Source organism: Astyanax mexicanus, chromosome 6, assembly GCF_023375975.1.
Source record: "Astyanax mexicanus isolate ESR-SI-001 chromosome 6, AstMex3_surface, whole genome shotgun sequence".
NCBI classification, from domain to species: domain Eukaryota; kingdom Metazoa; phylum Chordata; class Actinopteri; order Characiformes; family Acestrorhamphidae; genus Astyanax; species Astyanax mexicanus.
Window position 1 is genome coordinate 30,802,261 of NC_064413.1, and position 18,477 is coordinate 30,820,737.

General features: G+C 39.2%; 1 protein-coding gene across 6 annotated transcripts in view; it reads right to left on the reverse strand.

Moving 5' to 3' along the window:
• rbms3 (RNA binding motif, single stranded interacting protein) overlaps positions 1-18,477 on the reverse strand; it is a 250,701-nt gene that overhangs the window by 60,991 nt on the left and 171,233 nt on the right. For all 6 annotated transcript variants that reach the window (XM_049480766.1, XM_022673722.2, XM_049480767.1 and 3 more), the window contains 2 exons: positions 7,660-7,817; positions 5,510-5,589 (listed from right to left, as the gene is read on the reverse strand). In XM_049480766.1, the coding sequence (XP_049336723.1) occupies positions 5,510-5,589; positions 7,660-7,817 (238 nt within the window). The remainder of the gene's footprint in view (positions 1-5,509; positions 5,590-7,659; positions 7,818-18,477) is intronic.

An 18,477-nucleotide genomic window follows, 5' to 3' on the forward strand; every position in this document is an offset into this window, starting at 1 on the left:
ATGTTGCCTAAGTGCATGAGTAATTATGAGGACTAGGTGTGCAGTCCAATGACTCCGCTGTGGCCTGTTGGAACCGCCACGTAAGCTAGAGCTAGTCAAGCAGAGAGAGAGAGAGAGAGAGAGAGAGAAAGAGAGAGAGAGGGCTCTGTGTGTTTAAGATGAAGAGTGCAGTCAAGCAAACACACACACTCAATATTTGTATATCTTGTCCTTGTCAGTATACATATTGGACATATACTATGAATACACTGGTCACTGCATGCAAAAGTTAGGCACCTCTGGTGAATATCTCAACACCTAAAAAGAAAAAAAAGCTGTAAGCAAATGTTTGGGCACACTGCATGGTAAGTACTTAGTACTTTGTGGAAGTACTAGAGGAAGTACTGGAGAAGTATGTAGAACAGGGTATCTGCAGTTGTCAGGAAATTAAATTTAACACCCTTTAAGCCTTTTTAGTACCAGTTAAACCTGTGCAATAACAAAATGGCAAAAATCACCTAGCATTATTGTTAAGTTCATAGACTAGAAAAAGCATGCAATCCTGTATTTACTGACAAAATAAAAAATAACAGTTTTACACAAAACACAAATGGAGCTTCCTGTACAAAAAAAAAGGTCCAATGCAGAATAAGGGTTATTCAACCCCCATGCTTACTGTACCACCACTGCTAGGTAAAAACAAGTAATGAATGTACCTGAAAATAGCTATATTGCCCCTGGTTCTGCTCTGTTCAGTCTGCCATTAAATCAGCAAAACTTCCTTGTATACCAAAAAATTTCCCATATAAAAATAGTGAAATACAATGTGTGAAAATAAAACAAAAACTGCATCTACAGTCTACAGTATTTTTAAGCCCTTTATGTGATGGATTTAAGATATTTTATTACACAGTAATATATTTTTAGATAAGCCCATGGCTGCTAATTGTTAAGACAAGGTTTAATAAGTTATAAAGTTTTACCTGTTTTTTTTTTTTTTTTACAATTACTGTGCACCGCCATAGCCCTAAGAAACTAATTAAGATGAGACCTTGGTAAAGTTATCTAAGAGCTTCTGAGACTTGCTTGGGCTGCTGAAATCTTTACATGGTGCTTCTTTCCTTTTTTTCCACTGTAAAGAAGTTAAATAAAATAAAAATAATAAATATATATTGCTTTTTATGTGGAAAACAATGGTTCATCCCTAATTACACACCTTTTAGAGAGCAATTAATCTTCTACATCTGATAATTGTATGTAAAAAGATACCTGTTTAGGATCAGTGTCCTTAACAGGTATTACTAGTAGACTATCTTTATTTAAAATGCTGTGTAGTCCAAGACTAGGCTTAATCCCTGTCTGGGGAACTGACCTTTAATTACTGTATTTGAACCTTAATCTTAACCTTAATACTAGATCTTCTTAAATTTTCTTAGAACTTTTAACATTTAAGATAAAAGTTAATATTATTCATTCTTGTAAGAATGTACTAGGAGCAAACTGTACTGTTTAAAAAAAAAAAAAAAAAAAAAAACTTTAATACTGTCTTACCTCAGACTAGCTTCTTCACACTTAGTCCTGGACTACATAACATTTTCAATGAAGATTAAACGCTTAATATAGTCAATGACTAGGATTAATGTATGTCTAAAATTACTTTAGTGCGGACTATAAGGCACACTTAAAATCCGTTAATTTTCCCAAAAATCGACAGCACACCTTATAATCCAGTGCACCTTATGTATGAATTTTACCAGTCAGGTTGTATGAAGCACTAAAGCCACACCACTGAAGTGCAGCGTTATAAGGATGAGTTTTCAACAAAGTTTTTCCAGAACTAAGGCTGGGTGCAGCAGCATTACATTAGCCGCTAACCACAGCTCTTTGTCGTTCAGAGAAGAGTATATCGAACTGTAGTCTGTGTGTTTGCAGCGTTAATACAAGCTACTTGGGATGAACCTCTAGCTGATAGTGCCCTGTTTTTTTTTATTCTTGTGTAAAATAAAAATTACATTAATCACGTTCTTTATTTAAAATAAAATAAAAGGGGAAAACATCCTATAGGGTGATTTTTTTTTTTCAAACTACACTCATTCCAAACTAAACTATGATTGTTATTAATAATATTATTAGCATTATTAGTCATCATTATCCTCTGTGACCAGTTAAACAACCATACAAAGTTTTCAAGGTTCCCATCACATTGTCCGTTTTACAGGCATGTAGTGCCTATAAATAGTTAAACACACACACACACACACACACACACACACAAAGAGAAACTGAAACGCAAAGCAAGGAGTATAAAGACGTCGAGTGCTACGGCGGGTCATAAACCTGTCTATCCTAATCTAATGACCTCCAGATCCTGCAGACCCTGCAGTAGACACAGGTGCGCAACATGCAGGGAAAGCATCTCTATCAGGCGTAATTTAATAAAGTACGGCTCTCGGAGAGGAACCTTCACTTTGTGTACACTACACACACACACACACACACACACACACACACACGGCGGTACGCTCTGACACAGAGGCGGAACGCAAACACAACAGATCCATCATCATTTTCTGAAGCACAGCCGCATCAGTTCCACTCGATGCCTAGCAGTCTCTCTGTTACATAGAGGCAGAGGGAAAATCAATGAGCTGCTATTTTTGAGCGTTAAACCTGGATATCAATACATGCGGCGTTTCATTTTCAAGGCTGAATCCATTACAGTGCTGGAGGAGGATGGGTTTTTATCCCTGACTTTAGGAAGGCAGCACTTCTGGGCAGGGTTATAAATCATATCTCGCGGCTTCTCTTTCTGCTCGTGCTCTTTTCATTCCCGCGGCTTTATTGGAAAACTTTTTTTTTTCCATATTAATTTCTCCTGTAGCCAATGAGCGCTTGTGTCAACTGACAACAAGTCATTGGGTATGATAACCTGACGCCTCCTTCAGACACACACACACAAACCAGCAAGCAAACACTGGCACACACACACACACACACACTCGGGTAAAGGCTGTAAATTGGAGGTTGATGGCAGGAGGAGGGAGCAGGCAGGGAGTCTTTTAGTGAGTGAGAGAGAGAGAGCGAGAGAGAGAGTGCAGGAGAGAGAGAGAGAGAGAGAGAGAGAGAGAGAGAGAGGGAAGAGATGAAGCCATCCATCATCCACCTGCCTCTGTCTCTGACACTAGGCATCACAGTGCACACTGCAAATCACACACAGCTACTGCTGGAGTCACAGCTTGTGCTCTCGCTTTCTCCCTCTCTCTCTCTCTCTCTCTCTCTCTCTCTTCTCTCTCCGTCTAACGTTCTCTCTCTCTCTCTATCTTCGTTACTCTCACGCTCTCTCTCTTTCTTTCGATCTGTTCTGTCACTTGCATTCACACTAGCGGACTTTCTTTCCCCTTTCATTTAAAAATAAACAGATACTAACAGACCTTCCCACATCCAACGCTGTACACACACACACATCTCTCTCTTTCTCTCTGTTCTCCACATGTTCTCCTGTCCTCCACCTGCAGGCAAAGCTCCAACCTGCCCAAACCTCTCCTCCTCTGCTAAGCCAGCACCCCCTATGACAGATTAGAAAGAACGAAAAAAAAAAAAAAAAAAGAACTAGTTCAAACACCATAAAACAGAGCACAGAGCCAGGCCTGGGAAACTACACCAGGTGTTCATCATGTGTTCATGCGAGTGTGTGTGTGTGTCTGACATGTAAAGCTCATGGTGTTTATGTTTACAGACTGGCTTCAGAAAGCTCTCTCAGGCTCACACCGGATCTGTGACATTAACACTGTGACTGGGTCACAATGCTGGAGCTGAGGAGCATGTGAACATACAGCCTTCTGACCTAACCGGTATGAGGTCATTGTGGCTCAAGCATTAACTGACCTATCCATGCTTTGGTCACACATCACAAACATGTTCTTTCTTAGTGATTGTAGATGTGGTTACACTAAATTTAATAGTGCTCGCAGAAATTCTATATAAAAAAAACTAAGCTAAACAATTTTTAATGTTTTATGGTACAAATGTTAGAACTAGAAGTGTTTAAAGCAAGGCTATGTGACATTATGCAGCATTTTACCCTAAAATATCAGCTTCAAAATCACTGTGATGCTCAACCAACCCTCCAGACTTAAACTTTGTTACTGCACTATGTTACTCTGGTGAAGCAGGCAGGAAAACATTTGTGAAAACTGCGCTATGTTGTAACATTTCTGTGACATTTCTGGGCATATATCAGCATGTTCATGTCAAAATGTGTTTTTTTTTTTGAGGTGGCTTTATACACAAATTACATTTTCAGCTATTGTTTGAGACCAGGAGCAATAAATACGATTTTTTAAATAATGCTGCTTTAAATTAAAAGTTTACTTAAAATTTAATTGCTTAATTAAACATTGCTGGAAAAATAATAAACAAAATATTAGCAATTTACAAATGCATTTACCTTTAGAATAACAAAGCTTTTTGCATTACAGTAATGTAGTTTAAAAATGAGCCTTAATACACAGTAATTGTTCAATGAAATGTTCAGGAGTGTGTTTTCTGTAGGGGTCAATCAAAATGTTATCATAAATATTGTTTTTGAATGTTGTAACAGATATTATTTTTTTTTGAAGATCTTTGTCTGTCACTAATACACACAAATATATCATGCATACTAATATAATTGCACCATTTTAAACAGCTAAAAACAAATGTTTAGTTAATGACAGTGGAAAAGTCATGTTTTTTGGCAATTTGTAATGCCTGTCCAGTTCTTTTTTTTTTTTTTTTTTACTTTTTTAAACACCAATAAGTCTCATCTTCACCTTCATACTCTGCCCTGTGTGTATGGAAATACTGTTAATTGATGAACTGTCATTGTGTGTGTGTGACTGGCTAAAACACTGGTAACATGCATTTGAATGCAAACAAACAGACACAGAAACACAATGGGACATATTTAGGTCAACAAAAATTATTGAGGTCACTGTCAAATATTGTTAAATTGATATATATATATATAACATAATTATCATATCAAGCCTGGCTGTAGTTAGCATGCATCTACACCAGTTCGAAAACCAATAAATTGCCACCATGTTAATACTAATGCAAGAGCAACCTTTCACACACATGTACTAGGAAAAAAACAGTAAATTAATGAAAATAAATACATATTATCTAAGAATACATAGCATTTTTGGGAATGAGCATAGGTAGAAAAATTGGACAGCTGACTAGTGGTTCCAAAGTCATTGTGAATCTCCCCTTTTTAGTAGCTATGTGAATAGAGTAATAGAGTGCACAGTATTGTATTGAGTCATTAGAGAAAGAGAGAGAGTGTGTATGTGTGTGTGTGAGAGAGAGAGAGAGAGAGAGAGAGAGAGAGAATGACCTATATGCCTCTCTACCGGGACAGTGGTCAATTGCATTGCCTAAGGGCTATAAGCCACAGGTGACGTATGGGTCAGCTGGGATTTGATCTCTAGACCTCTGCAGTGTTTTTACCGATGCAGCAATGTACATTCTGAGCCGTGAGCCGTACCTGGCACTCCTGGCGGGGTTTTGAGAAACTTGCCATTGAAATGCTGAATCACCACATCACATTTCTCAGTGGACTCCATCCTGAGAGAGAAAGAGAGACACAGATAAGAAGATTGAAGGAGATGTTGAACTTTCGTACATTCAGTTATGAACTTTATAAAAGTGATGTAACATTGAACGTTCTCTTTACACTGGATTCTAATTATTACAGACAGTGCCAATCCTGACCTTTATTCAGTAATGGATAAAAAAAGAAGCGGAGCAAATGGGCTCATATTTACATCCAGCTGGGAAAATGATATACCAGAGAGAGACAGAGAGTGAGAGAGAGAGAGAGAGAGAGAGAAAGAGAGAGAGAGAGATGTATTTAGTGTTTGTCTCTTGCTGGCTGGAGTCTTGATTTAGCCCTGCTCTCTAGTGTGTATCCTCTCTTCTGTGAGGCCCCATTCAGCTCTGTTCACCCAATAATGGCTGAATGGCTAATTGGTTGGCTGGGTTGCAAACACACACACACACACGGACACACATACACACAGTGAGTGGTGGAGCATGAGTCTCTGCTGGGATCTCTTACACAACCAGTGACCCTGAACACCAGCCAGCACGCCCCACACGTGCCACACTGACTAGAGTGGGTAGAAAGAAGAAAGGACAGAAAAAAGAAAGAAAGGAAGGTAGAAAAAAGAATGAAATAAATAAAAAAAAGAACAAAACAAACAAAGAACTGGGCAGACATATATTTCAATCTCTGCTAAAAGCTTTCTGTACCATTCAATGCTGAGTCCAATGACGATTGTGAAGATGGCCACTTGCAGCACTGACCAACTCCCCCCACCCACTCCTAAGCTCCCTGCACATCTACCTGTACAACCAAACAGTTCAGATCAGTCCAACTCCAATCAACCAATCAACCCCATCAGCCACCTGCTCCTAAACATCAGCCGGCCTTTATGAGCCAACTGAGATGCTAGAAATGTTGGGTTTCAGAATTTTGACAGCTGATCTGGGAATAAAGATACTGGTATAAAAGCCCTTTTACTGCTACCAGACATTTTGACATTTTTTCAGTTTGGTCAAAAACAAAATAGGAAGAGTTAAAGCTGCCATGAACCACAGTCTGGACCAAAGGATCAAATTTATTTCTGAACCAAAATGATGGTCATGGTAAAGATAAACTGAACCAAAGATAAACTGATTGGATTTATGTATGTGCAATGTGAAAGCAATATTTTGATGGGCTAGACTGATTAATTACATGAAGCTTAGACAGGCTGTTGTCACGTATTAAGAAACACGTGACACGTGAAGAAAAAGAGCTAATGTTGTGTCGGGGGATAAATTCAATGCAACACCTGGAAAAACAACTTGTTGAACTGACAACATTTTACAAACCAACCAACGTAAAGTATAGGAAGACTCAGCTAATGAAGGTGATGATAACAAAACATATTCATAAAGTTTTAAGAGTTCAAAAAAATCAATATTTGGTGGAATAACCCTGGTTTTTATTTACAGTTTTCATGCATCCTAGCATTTTCTCCTCCACTAATCTTACACACTGCTTTTGGATAACTTTATACCACTCCTGGTGCATAAATTCAAGCAGATCAGCTTGGTTTGATGGTTTTTGATTATCCACCTTTTTCCTGATTATATTCTAGAGGTTTTCAATTTAGTAAAAAATCATAATTTTTAAGTGGTCTCTTATTTTTTGTCCAGAGCTGTAAGCCAATAACTGCTACGAATGGGCAAGCCTTCACTGTCCCATTTCAATACACTGTGTTTAATTAATGTAATGACTAGTGCATTGAGATAATTATTGCACAAAAATGTGATTTTCATTGGAACACAAACAAGTCACGAGAGGCTAATTATGGTTTGGTTTGATGGATTGTGATCATCCATCTTCCTCTTGATTATATTCCAGAGGTTTTCAATTTGGTAAAATCAAAGAAACTCATCATTTTTTTAAGTGGTCTTATTTTTTTCTAAAGCTGTATAACTACAACAAATATACATACAATCAAATATATAACGCAACCAACACGATTAACCTTTAGAAGTGCGAATGCCCTAAATTTTTATGATGACAACTAGGACTGCTATGAACTGGTGAATACAGAGTATATGACAGTGTGTGTTGCGTTCTACCTGGCAAAACCGACTCCTCGGCTGACTCCGCTGGCGTCTCGCAGTATCCGTGTGGAGATGACGTGTCCGAAAGGCTTCAGCATGTTCTCCAGCTCCTGCTCATCCATAGACACAGGCAGGTTGGAGATGTACAGGTTAGTGGGGTCCTGTTCTTGTTGCTGTGGAGAAACAAACACATGGGGTGGACCATTAGTCTAGATTTCAGTGAGGATATCCATATGCTCAACATTCATTCAGAGACGGATATACACTCTTGATCAAGGGCTCAACAGTAGAAGCACAGTAGACATGGGTATCAACCCCAGCTAACAACCCTGTTACCCTGTGAACCCTGTGCACTCTGAAAGCAATAAAATCGTTCACTATCTCTCATGCAGAAGATGATGAGGCGCTGGCAGGTATGACCACCAGCAAGCAGGCAGACTGCATATATGTCAATATTTAGTCAATAGGGGTTCACAATCCTGACATAACCTCTTATATCATTTGAAAAAAAAAATAAAACATGGGTAAATGCTGTTATACTCAGAATCTGATGATGTTTATTGTTTATCACTTATTATTTTATCATTACTCACTTTTTGGAGGGAAATCCTATTAAAAGGCTGAATAAAAAACTGATCTAAATCATAAAAAAAATGTCAAAAACCCCTGTCCCAAGCTTAAGAAAAGTTCAGCAGTCACCGTTTCTGTTTTGTTTGGGTTATTTGTGGGGTTATGTGACTGTTAATCTGCTTTAGCTTTGGATAAAATGCTATTACCTCTTTTTTAATGAAAAAAAAAAAATCTTCAGTAGGAATCAAAGCCAGTTTTGAGTTTTGAGGGACTATAAATACCCATTATCTGATTGGTAGATGCTGCGATGTGTCACTATTCTTTTGCAAAAGTTAAGCAGAGCTCTGCTTGATCTTGTTGGTGTGTTGTATTTGCCATCTTCTCCATATTTTATGTGCATGCACAGTTATCAACAGCCCAGCACTTAACCTTCATAGCCAATGCCATTTCACATTCTTTCTGCCTTAAAGAAACTACTTCCTGTATTTGTGTACTGTATATTCTCACAGCTGAATTTGTGAGCATGTTTCCATAGGTTTTAGGCCTGTTCCTATGTCTTAATTATCCCCTCTGGTTTCAGGCCAAGCTCTGAGCTGAGCTCTGGGCCGAGCTCTGGGCCGAATGTTGGACGGGGGGATGATGTGCCCACAGGGAAAAGAGAGATGTGACTTGCTGAATGTGAAACAGGGGACCAGAAGAGCTGGGGTTCTTTCAGACTGGACGATAAGGTCACCCCTCCACTGCTGAAACACATACGGTAGCCTTGGTGAGGGCCACTCAGGGAGGGACCACCAATCTAGCTAATGGGGGGAATGGCTAGAGGAGAGGAGTGCACAGACCCGGCTGCAGAAACATTTTAAAGGGGGGGCATTGTATTTTTTCAGGGGGGCACATTTTTTTCAAAAAGCCTTTTATTTGCTTCAAATTGAACAGCGGCTCTATGGCGACTCCAGTGCCGAGAAACAACAATCTGTCAATAAAATCCCAAAATCTAAACAAACAAACAAAAAAAACAATAGTGCAGTGCTTTGTTCATTCAATTAAATTAAAAGTCAAATATATGCAAAAACACATGCAGTGAAAAACATAAGCACTGATGTCAGAACACTGACTGAAGTAAACATTCATGCTAGGAGGGTTAACTACAACAGCTAGGGAGTACAAGGAGCAGAACAGAGAACTGTTCTGCCTGCAAGAAACCTAAGTTTGTGCATGTGAGGGAGGAGGTGTGGTGAGCAGAAAGAGGTTTACTCCACTTTTAGTAGAGTGGCAGACGGCGTTTGTGTTTACTCCAGTGTTGACTTCAACGCTTACGTTTCCAACTGAAATGAATGGTGCTGCTTCCTGTCCATTCTCATGTACTCCAGTGTCACTTGTTGTCCTCTTATTTGTTTGGAAATAAGTCCGAATATCCATGCCACACGAACAACGGTGAGCGTAGCTGTTTCTCAAGTATGAACTTTAGTCAGTGACCCGCCCCCCTCCAACTGTAATTGGCTAGAACGTTGCCTTCCTTCACTGATTGGTTGAATTGTATGACTGACAAACTGAGATAGGAAAAATAGAAAGATGTTCACTCAGAGGTGAAAACAAAACAAAACAAAAAAAAAAAACATATACGGCTTCCAGTCCAGTCAGGGGGGGCATAGCTGACTCTGTGGGGGGGCACTGCCCGCCAATGCCCGCCCATGCCGCCGGGTCTGGGAGTGCATGAATACGTGCACTAAGAGCTTAAGGAGATAGTGTGAGTGTGTGAGAGGGAAAGCAGGGGCGGAAAAGAGGGAAGGAGAGGATGTTAAGCAAAATGACTTGCCAACAAAGTGTGCTTGGACACTGATAGAGTGTTATCTAGTGGAGAGGCGGAGGGATATGTCGATTTATAATGTTGAGGGGCAAAGGATTTTGGCTTCCCTTAACTAATAGTAAAATATTAAAACTAACTAAGAAAGTAAATGCATTACCATACCAAAGCTCCATAGGGTACCAATGGAAATAAACAATGTTTTAACTTTATTAGACAGAAATAACAAGCTCGGAACATACATTGCTAACCTGTCATATGCCAAAGTACTACATTTAAACTGAATTCAAGTGCCACTGTAACAAATTTATCAAAACTTTGCCTTGCAGAGATTTTTAATTGTATAGCTGATTACTGGTAACTACTGTAACCAGCCAGGAGAAATAGGCAGTGAAAACTTGAGTGATTCCAATGAGGACCAAATCATTGTTCAGTTTTTTAAGCTGTTCCCAGTCAGCAGTGGGACAATATGTGGATGGGACTTCTGAGACATCCGTGTATTCATTCATATGGACAATACTAGCCAGATGCTACCAGTCACGACCATGTCACCTTGCCATGAGCACAGTGCCATGGCCAGTGCACAATCTCACTCACAAGATAACACCTCGGAACATATACATATATATGGATGTGAGCATTCTTAAGCCATCCCCTGAGCTAACAACTAATCATTGGCAATTGGCATAGTGCTGTCTCATGTACTGTGAAAACATTAGAATTTAATCCAGTATGGTATATAGACCTGTCAATTGCTGCTGGTACCATATTAATTTTAGGGCAATTTTAGCTATCCAGTGTAGCAAACAGTGTAAACAACTAGTTTACAGTTCTTTGTGGCTTTGGTTTTATCCATCTCTGTTGTGTTATTAAACAAAACTTACTGTTTATACTGCTTACTGTAGACTTGCACTGTCATACCCACTTTAATTCCCCGTACAGCTGTGACATTTAAAGAACTATGGTAAGATGAGGGTGCAGGCTTTTAAAGCAAAGACTAAACAGGGGGCAGGATATATGGAAAGACAAAGCGACGGAGAAAGGGTTGGGAGGGAGCGATCAAGAGCGAGACAAATATCGAGTTAGAGGGCAGTAGAAACGGAGAGATGGAGCGAACCACGAAAGCCGCCCGAGCAGGATGGAAAGGGTTAGTGAGACTGATAGCTTCCCGCTGGGAGTTAAGAGTGCTATTTGACGTGCATGTCTGCAGATAGCAGATTGCACTGTATTGCGGCGAAAGGTTCACATGCATCCCAGCCCTGCAGGGGACAATTACCCCTTTATTAAGCGAATGTGATTAAAAGAGCAACAGCAGTGCTTTTAATGCCACGTAAAATGGCACAGTGCTCTTCACAGGCCAACTGTTCTCTCCACCCACTCCCCCTATCTATCACGCCGTAATACGCCGCACCTCTCTAATAATGATATTTGAGTCAATGCCTTACAGAAAAAAAGACCCCGAATCTAATATATTTGTCACTCTATTCAAATCTTAGACCCGGAGATGAGTGACAGGTTGGAGGATCGTGCCAGTTATGAGGAAGGGAAATACGTTCTGAATGTCAATATAAAGAAGAGCAAAGAATTCCTAAAGAACTGACTTTTGCCAGAAGTATGAATGATTTATGAATCTGAAATGAAAACACCGCCTCTTCCCCTCAAGGCCCCTGAACAAGATTTGAAAAAGGATGGAGTCTTAAAAAAAAATGCCTTCTGAGGATAAGAGAGCTTCTTAAGTTACTCTAAAACCGCCCCGCCGTGATCATGCTTTGCTTTAGCGTATCTTATGTTGCGATTCTGAAGCTGTAAGTGAACATAATGCACGTAGGTTACGATTATAGCCTGCAGACAGCCTATTCTTATTGCTCCTGCTCTCTGAGCTCCGGCTATTATGTGCTTCACTCCGGAATATAAACTGCGACGGCTTCAATCTCGGAATGAAAGAGTGAACTCTTAACTCCCCCAATTCTCAGATGCCACCTCCGGCATCAATAACCTTCCTTTTTCTATCCACCTTATTCTGTGCGACAACGAGGAGGGGCCATGTTTGTTTACTTTACGGTGTTGGAACGTGTGTACCAGTGGACCAGGCATGTCCTTTTTGATATTTAATCACACATATGTGCACATACAGTACCAGTTAAAATTTTGGACACATTTTCTTTTTTTTATGATTTATTTTTTTAATTGAAGACAATTAACATTGTGTTAAACAAAGCAGAGACTGTTTTAAACTTTAGATTCTTCTGATAGACATGTTGAGCACACTCTTGGTATTTTAATCTCAGTGTCTTCATGAGGTAGCGTCACCTGTAATAGTAGTTTTCTCAGCATTTTGAAGGAGTTCCTGGAGGTGCTGAACAATAGTTGCTGCTTTTTTCCCTTCACGCTGTGAAGCTTCAGCTCACTCATTTCAAATCACCATCTCAGTTGATCAGGTTTAGGTCAGGAGATTGTGGAGGCCAAAACCCTTTTTTTCATTTGCTATGTAATCCCATATATATATATGTCCCTTAATTGTTTTTGTACCTGTAATGTCATACAGTAATCCACAACGTAGAAAATAAATTAAATAAAGAAAAAATGAGAAAGTGTGTCCATGTTTTTGACTGGACTGTGCATCACTTCCTGCTGAACTGATCATACAAATGGTTGGTGCTGAAAACTGAGGTGACACCTTCATTTGAAGAGAATAGGTTGTTTGCATAAAATATACATTTTGCTTAAACTACTTATTTAGCAAAAAAACAAAGAGTGTTAGCTTGTGCTCTGCTCCCTCCTACACACAGCACAGCAAATATTAATATGAAGACGTGGTGCAAACGCTACAGAGAAAAATGTTAATGCAATCATTACCCCACGCCCTGACAGTTCATAAAACAGAATGCCAGAGTGAGCGCATATTTAAAAATTACAGCTGACTCTGGTGTCACAGAATGTTAGGACCCAGTTCTGTCCCTGTCTCCGTCACTGCCTGTGTGTGTTTGACGAGCTTTCAGTGAGCATATGTGAATGTCATTAGACCGGGGACATTAGCCGGACCTCTGTCTGCTCTGACCAGTCTGACCGCTCCAATTTTAAACTCCATTAAGCTCTCGCTATTCGGTGTAGCACTTCTTCTACTAGTAAGCAGGCTTAGTTGCCTTGAGGCTGCATGTCCTTGAGACAGTTGTAATGCTAGTAAGAAAGAGATGTGCTGTCCAAATAACCTATTAATAGTTTATGAATAGTTAACAACTGCGTTATAAATACTTAATAGCTTCTAAACCCCTCCGCCCCACTGGAATTGCACTGTAAAGCTGATCAGAGGTGAAATCAAGGTCAAAACCTTCCATGCTGTATAAGATGTGTTTTAGGATAGTGGTTCTCAATGTGGGGGGAGATCATTTCAGGCCCATATTTAACCTTCAGGCTTTATTTACACTACATTTAGAAGTGCTCTAAATGTGAGTGTAATGTAGGGCTGCAAAATATATCGTTTATGCATCGTCATCGTGATGTGCACACGCACAATAGTCACATCGCAGGACGTGCAATGTCACTTAAGGCAAATAAATCAAACACATCATGTTGCAATATTTTGATTCTTGACACAAGAAGTAGATACACAGTGCTGTCTCTGTGTCTGTGTAAGTGACAGGCTGCAGCTGCCTGAGAAGCACAAGGGGGGTGGGGCAGGAGTAAACATGAGGTTACTGCATGGCCTTTTGGTATGGTTGGGCACATGCTCATAAACGCACGTGGCGAAAGCTGTGCACCTCAGTCCGACATAGTTTTCCTCAGATGTTTCCTGTTAGAGCTGAATTCACGCTTTTAATCCCAGAAAATAAAAAAATAAAAATTAAAAAACGAACTTTTTAAAACTATTTAAATAATTGTCTAAAAGGCTAATTACTGTACTGTGGCGTACGGGTGGAGGCAGGGCTGGTAACGTCATGGGCCCTGCATTGTTTATCACTGCGATATATATACTCGAAAAAATAACATTTGCGATGCCATTTTTTAAAAATATCGTGCAGCCCTAGTGCAATTGTATCACGCCTTCTGGTCTCCCTCCTCAAACCACTTCACAACAGTTCCCATAATCCTCCTCTTCCAGGGGACTCTGACACATGCCAACAATCAGCCATTAGGAAATGTTCCCACAACTATTCTCTACAGAGTAATGACCTGTTTTATCCATGTGTAATTACTATGCTGTATTTTAAGCCTGAGTCTATTTGCCACATATCTTTGCAAAGTATTGCCAACTCTCCAAAGCCACATACAGAATATTTCTCTTGTTTTTTCTCATGGCTAATGATCCCTGTTGTTACTGTGTCTTTTTCTCCTTGTTGGTTTTGCTCTTGGGTTTTGTTTGCTTGGTTTTGTTAATTCTATTGGCTTTGGCCTCTGTCTATTTTGAATGCTGTTGGGTTATTGGTCTTTTTGACAGATTTCTCTGCTCACACAGTTAACTTTTATCCATTTTATCTGTGAGCATTACAAACTACATTTTGTTTAATTCACAGCAGGTAATGAACAACCTTCTCTTTCTCTCTCTCTCTCTTTGACCATCGTTTACAATTATAAGAAGCATCTCTTTTCTGTAATCTTTGTTCAGCATGGCTATTATATAGCCTCCTGTTTGTCCTTCAGTAGGGCATTACTCCTGAGGATAGACAGAGGACAGCTGTGTGTGCTCGCTGAGTAAACTCTAGATCATGTGAATGACCAAATTGAACTAAATCAGATTTGCACAGTAATTGGGATAGTGGTCCTTTTTACTTAGACCAGCGTAGACTTTGTTTAAACCTAGACTAACTTGCACAGTTATTAGCCAAGCAGCTTGTCTAACAGCGGATGTCTGCCTATTAGTGCATTCAGCTTCTAAATGTATGTATATATATTTTTTTCCTATTTTTCTCCTTATTATATTTTTTATTTTTCTAAAAGTATCAGTATAGAATTGCAGATTTTCAAATTAATTCAGCCAGACAGTTAACATGAAATTATTAAATAATAAAAAAAAAACTATATGTTATATGCTTTTTGTTTGCTTTTTTTTAATTACCATTTGAAAATCCAATTTCACCTCCACCATCTGCTTCATGATTTGGCTACTGGTTACTTTATGCAGTGAAAAAAAAAAGAATAGCAGAATACACTGTACACTATGTTTATTGTTCAGTCAAACTATAAGCATTAATTAAACATACATTTCTGGAGCCATATTTGTGAGCTTCTACTGGCCTTTGTTTTTAAAGCAATGTTTTGTAACACTTTTACTTTTAAATAACAGCTCTAAATTTAGGCTAATTATTGTGCACAAGAATCATTTTCATGTAAAATCCTGTAATATTACCTCTTTCAATTCAGGTGCCAGCTCTGTATCTCTTTGCTTGTAAAATGCACGTGTAAAGTGTCTCCTTTAGGGGTGACATCAAGAGAAAATGACCCTTCTTGACTGTAGCTAATGAGCTAATGAGGAAGAAACACCAATTTTCACACAGTGCTGCTTTAAACTCTAGTATAACACTAACTCAGAAGAAGCGCATGGTATAGATCGTGGAAAAACAGGCTCAGAAGGATTGGGAACCACTGGTTAGTAGTACTACAAACAAAATATTAAACTTGTGTCTCAAAACAACCTTCTACATACTAGAAATGTTCTGTTTAAGTGGTTCTCAACCCTTGCCATGGAGGCACCTGCTTCTGAAATATTCCTTTCAAATAATAAACCAATGATTCCCTTCCTGAGAGGAACTAGGCATGTAGGAGCAGTGATATTAGCAAAGCAGACAGGACAGTGGTACCCCAGGACCAGTTTTACAAAGAACCAAAGTTCTACATGAATGTTCAAAGAAAGAACCATGTAGTAGGAACTTATCCAGCATGTCTGTGGGTAATCCAGACTCTCCATATTGTCAAGAGTGAGTATGGACTCCAGGGCCATTCCTCGAGAGTGGCACTTTGTTCAGAGCCGTGTTTGGATCCATGTTTCACACTGTCTCTCTCCCCGAGGATGGAAAAAGCCTCACCACGCCCGGCTATCTCCCACACTGCTCCATTCATCCTGCATGGGTTACAACCAGCGCTAACAACACACACAAGAGGCCCATGCTGAGCCCATTAGCCGGGAGGGACTACGCGCTCTAGTTGGAGCGCTGCCTGAGGAGGCCAACAGGGAGGATTTGGAAGCAAAGCTAGAGAGCCATACAAACATTACCGACACAATCGGCGAGAGCTGATTCAACCTATTAACTCCCATTACAGAGGAGTACCAACATTCCCAGCTCTAACTGGGTGGCGTGCGGGGGTGTCTCATTTAATGAGGCATGTCTTTGTGCCATTCATTTCAGATTTGCGAGATTTAAAAGCGGAACCACCGTGATCCCTTTCACAATTCGGCAAATTTGAGTAATTAGCGAGAAAATAATGGGACAGAAAAGGGCAAGGCTTTTGGGTGTTGGGGTTCACATGGGTGAAAGCACAGTCACCCTAAAAACAGTGTTTACAATGTTTTTACTGCATTAATATGGTTCACAAAAAGATGTGCTATATTTTGTTTAAGTGTTATTGTAATATTGGCATTCTGACATTGACATTTTGACCCATATATTGGCTTTGCAGTCAAACTTTGTTTCTAAAAGTAAGCTAATACACTTTTGCCACATTATATCTGTTTAAATGCATCTGCTCTAATGATATTTAATGTTCTCACAAGCAAACTATCAGACATTTCAATAGAAACAGTCTTTAAAATGTGCTAATGTGCCTTAAACCTCCGCACTGTGCAGTATTTAAACTGCTAATAATGTTAATGACATAACTGAGAAGCAGCCTGGCTTTCTATTGGGTGTTTACAATGTTTTTACTGCATTAATATGTTTCACAAAAAGATGTACTATATTTTGTTTAAGTATTATTGTAATAATGGCATTCTGACATTGACATTTTGTTGTTTGACAAATTCTTATTTAATTCAAATGTTTCACCAAAAAATGTCAAAGTAATGTAAGCCATTTTTTTTTATCCTGACACATCAAAAGTTCGATAATGTGGTTAAATAGACACCCATAGCCAAAAATGTTGTATTTTTTTTATTTGTAATGACCAAGGATGAATATTTAATTCTATATAACATAACCATGCAGGTCTACATACGGTTTTCCTTGTATATAAAGAACCTTTTTAACCAAGCCAGGAATCATTTGAGAAATCCAAACAGTTCTATATGCAACCACTGTCTTTGCTAAATAAGCCGTGAACAAGCCCAGTAGATGTTTTTACTATGATGTAAGAGCTACAAGTTCTGCACTTAGTCTCCGTTTATGTTCCACAGTGTGAAATTACATCACAAAGATGGGAATCTATAGCCTTATATAAAGACAAAGACAACAACATTCACCATTTGTGTTGGACACAGATGGAATTATGCCTTGGCCTTTAATCCTTTCATGCAGTGAGCACAAACACACACACACACCGTGATACAGGGAGTGCTTGTGCCTGGAGTGGTGGGCAGCCATTACTGTGTTGCCCGAGAAACAGGGAGGACTAAGAGCAAATCGAACCCACAAACCTTTAATCAACAACCCATTGCTCGGTCTACTGAGCCACTATTGTCTTCATGATAACACAAAGGACTATTTAGGTGTATGGATGTGAGGCTATTGATGATTAATGATTCTTTATCTGTCTTAAAATCCTGCAGTGCAGTATAAGTAAATTTGGTCAGCTCATCTTTAACTATACTCGAGTGTTTGCTTAAGGGTTCATTGGTTCAAGAAATGGTTATACTGTAAATAGATGTCATATGAATGATCTCAAACTGTCTGAATGTCATATATGCCATATACAGGTCTTTAAAAGACGTTTTAAGAAGGGTTTCCTTAAGCTTCAACTGAAGTACTATACAGAACCTTGAAGCTAACTACTGGTAACAGGGTCTTAAAAAACCCACATATTGCCATTGCAATCAAACTTTGTTTCTAAAAGTAAGCTAATACAAAAATTACACTTTTGCCACATTATATCTGATTATATGCATTTGCTCTAATGATGTTTAATGTTCTCACAAGCAAAATATCAGACATTTCAATAGAAACCGCCTTTAAAAGGTGCTAATGTGCCTCAAACGTCCGCACGGTGCAGTATTTAAACTGCTAATAATTCCAGTGACATAACTGAGAAGCAGCCTGGCTTTCTATTGGGTGGTTAAGAAGGTGCTAAAAGATGGAACTTCACAGATGCTATTGATTCCTGGTATGCTAGCGCCTGCAACTTTAATTAGAACTGCCATCAACAGCTGTTCTCTCATTTAGACCTAATCACTGCATCAGTGCCACGAGCCAGCTTTAAGGGCAGGAAAAACCCTGTACAGTTATTGTGTGTGAAAATGATCAGAGAGAATAGAAGATGGAGATGATTATAGTGCACCTGAATTGAGACCTAGGGAGTAAATATAGTGTGCGAGTGTG